Source organism: Castanea sativa, chromosome 3 (assembly GCF_040712315.1).
Source record: "Castanea sativa cultivar Marrone di Chiusa Pesio chromosome 3, ASM4071231v1".
NCBI lineage: Eukaryota > Viridiplantae > Streptophyta > Magnoliopsida > Fagales > Fagaceae > Castanea > Castanea sativa.
Window position 1 is genome coordinate 54,987,792 of NC_134015.1, and position 3,368 is coordinate 54,991,159.

Below are 3,368 nucleotides of genomic sequence, written 5' to 3' on the forward strand. Positions count from 1 at the left end.
TTTTCTTACCCCATCCCCGCCCCGCTCCACATGACGGAGAAAATTTCTTGCCCCATCCCCGCCCTTTAAGGCTTTGTAAAGCCCCGCCCTACACCGTAAAACTTTATTTCTTGTTAATTTTCCCTATAAATATTACCATTTTTTAAATATATATAGGACTGTTTTCATACTGTATGAATTTAAAGGAGAAAATTACTAGCATACCAGAATTATGTACAAACGTCCCTAGTGAATTAATTAGATGGGAACATTATTAGCATATACTTTTTTCTTTTCTTTTCAATTTCTTTTTTTTCTTTTTTCTGGTGATTAGTTTGTAAGATTGTTGGGATAGGGAATCATTGTTTTTTAATTGTCTTTGTGACACTCACACCCCTGTAAATTATATGTATTTCTATATATATATATATATATATATATATATATAGACAATTAGACTCACATGAAATGATGCAAACAAATAGACTGCAATAATTCAACCATGACAACCATTTGATTAAATCCCCCACCGACCATATCGTGTGCAATGATAAGCCTGTGGATGAACAACATGTGAGTTACCAACAAAGCTAACTCCATTTTTTTCGTACTTAATAGCTAGGCTAGCCATGCAGAGGAGCTTGTTGGTCTATTTAGATGTAGCTGAAAATTAAAAATAGAAACTAAAAACTGAAAAATACTGTAGTAAAATAATTTTTTAATGTGTAAATAGTACTGCAGAACTTATTTTTAATAAAAAATTGTTGAAAAAATATATAAAACACAGTACACGCACAGTATATATACAAGGCATACACAGTACCTATCCTCTGCAGTAGAAACAAAGAAAAAAAAAAAAAGCGCTGAAAATGCTGAACGCTGAATGCGTACAGCTGGATCCAAACACCCTCTCAATTTAGTATTGTAGTTTTTCATTACATGTAGAAGGTTGAGGGTATAATAGTCATGACCCAAAATTTTTGGTTCGTCAAGGTCACATTTAATTCTTTATCCGCTATTAAATTGTGACTGACCCATCAACTCCACTACTCCAATCCCTCATTCTCCTTGTTCCCCAACAGTACTTCCTACAATTCTCAGTTTCTCTTTCTCTTTGTGGGCACTATCATTATAGAGTCCTAAAGTTCTTTTACTTAGTCATTATCAAAACTCCAAAATGGGCAGGTCTCCATGTTGTGAAAAGGTGGGGTTAAAGAAAGGTCCATGGACTCCTGAGGAAGACCAAAAGCTCTTGGCTTACATTGAAGAACATGGTCATAGAAGCTGGCGAGCCTTGCCTGCAAAAGCCGGTGAATTTTCTATTTATGAGGACCCTTTATAGTGTGTACTTGTATTATGGATATAGCCAAACATTACAACACCTCTAAAGTCACTAACTCATGGTTTTTTTTTTTTTGGGGGGGTATTTTTAGGGCTTCAGAGATGTGGGAAAAGCTGCCGATTGAGGTGGACTAATTACCTCAGACCAGACATTAAAAGAGGAAAGTTCAGTTTGCAGGAAGAGCAAACCATCATTCAGCTTCATGCTCTTCTTGGAAACAGGTAATCTTAGTTTTTTAGAGAAAAGTACAAGGTTTCTACAAATATTTTTATTTACAGTGTCTGTTTTGTAGCAAAACAAAAAACAGTGTCTGTGACTGTGATATCATCATTTTCCTTCCACAGTCCCACTCTCGTCTTTTACTATTACTTATTTGAAGGCTGTTGTTGTTTTGAGTCTGGCCTTTTGGCCTCACTGTGTGTTGTTGTTGATGGTGGTTCCAACTTGTTAAGTTTCTTGATTATTAAAAAAAAAAAAGTGATTGTTACTACATAAACAATCTAAAAAATTATTTTTAATTATTATTTTTTTAATTTTATATCTAAAAGTTAACATATTATAAGTTAGTTTGTCGGGTCATAATAAAATTTCAAGTAAATTACTTATAGTTAGACAACAGCTAGTGTTCAGAAATTGAATGAAGAAAAGACATGTAAAAGAGCTCTTAAATTACTTATAGTTTGTTCTTTTGCAGATGGTCAGCTATAGCAACTCACTTGCCCAAGAGAACCGATAATGAGATCAAGAACTATTGGAACATACATTTGAAGAAAAGGCTAACTAAGATGGGCATTGATCCCGTGACCCACAAGCCCAAAACCGATGCACTCAGCTCAGGCAGTGGCAACTCAAAAAATGCAGCCAATGTAAGCCACATGGCTCAGTGGGAGTGTGCACGTCTTGAAGCGGAAGCTAGACTTGTGAGAGAGTCCAAGCTTGTTGTGGTGTCTAACCCTGTTCAGTCTCAGACTCAGACTCAGATTCAGACTCAGCTTATCAACAAAAACCCACCACCACCATGCCTAGACGTACTCAAAGCTTGGCAAGGATTGTGGTCAAAGTCAGAAAGTCCAGGAATGTTCCCTAGAGGTTGTGGTGACCTTGTATCTCCAACTTCCACGTTGAGCTTCGCAGACCACACTGTCACTATCCCAAACGTTGTGTTCAATGAAAGCACAGTGAGTGCAGCACTTGATTTCGCCAAAAACTCAGTCACATGTGAAATGGATAACACAATGTCATTGCAGGACATGAATAATAGTAGTACCACAACAACAACTACTACTACTAACACCACAGCAAGTGCATGGTTAATTGGCGACTCTTTTAGGGCTGTGAGTGAAAACAACATGCAACTCTCAAATACCATGGAAGGTTTCACGGATATCTTTGGTTACAGTTGTGAATAACATAACACATTGATGGGTGGAGGAGACAGCTTGGACAATGGGGACAAAAGTTGCGGCGGTAATTTTGAGGAGAACAATAAGAATTACTGGAACAGTATACTCCATTTGGTGAATGCTTCGTCCTCTGGTTCACCTGTGTTCTGAAATTTTGAGTATTCTTAATTAGTAAGTACTAGCTAGTTTAGCTAGATGTTATTGCAACCCGATGCATTAAATGTAATCATAAGAAAGACTTTCTAATAATAATGAGAAGTGCTCTTTTTTTTCTTTTTTCTTTTTTGGTAAACGTAATGAGAAGTGCTTTAACCATTATGCAGGTTACCTTTATTATGTTAGCATATTTCATTTATAAGATGGTCATATTTTATTAAGGAGCTTTTTATGAAACATTTTAAAGTATAAGTACGTACAATTTTGTAAACAAATGTTAAAGTTTGATGACCAAATATCTAATTTAACAAAAAAAATATTTATTATATATATTATTGATATTTAAGATATGGCAACATCATATTCTTTTTTTCATTTTTATAGTAAAATTCATAATAATTTTAACAGCTTTTAATTAAAAAAAAAATTGGATCACTTGTAATATGTTTTGCAATAGTATAAAAGCATTCACATCAAAGATGTGAAAA

The 3,368-nt window shown here is 34.9% G+C and overlaps 1 protein-coding gene across 1 annotated transcript; it reads left to right on the forward strand.

Moving 5' to 3' along the window:
* The first annotated feature begins 1,128 nt into the window (after nucleotides 1-1,128).
* Nucleotides 1,129-2,839, forward strand: LOC142629456 (transcription factor MYB106-like). Its single transcript, XM_075803449.1, has 3 exons — nucleotides 1,129-1,289; nucleotides 1,413-1,542; nucleotides 2,016-2,839. Exons 1-3 carry the CDS (start codon nucleotides 1,157-1,159, stop codon nucleotides 2,728-2,730), a joined length of 978 nt encoding a protein of 325 aa, XP_075659564.1. The 5' UTR covers nucleotides 1,129-1,156; the 3' UTR covers nucleotides 2,731-2,839.
* The last annotated feature ends 529 nt before the right edge of the window (nucleotides 2,840-3,368 follow it).

Excerpts from the sequence above, each read along its gene's own strand:
- LOC142629456 (XM_075803449.1), top strand. The coding sequence starts at position 1,157 with ATGGGCAGGTCTCCATGTTGTGAAAAGGTGGGGTTAAAGAAAGGTCCA. Across the intron at positions 1,290-1,412 it reads AGCCTTGCCTGCAAAAGCCG|GGCTTCAGAGATGTGGGAAA; the intron begins GTGAATTTTCTA and ends GGGTATTTTTAG. Across the intron at positions 1,543-2,015 it reads CATGCTCTTCTTGGAAACAG|ATGGTCAGCTATAGCAACTC; the intron begins GTAATCTTAGTT and ends GTTCTTTTGCAG.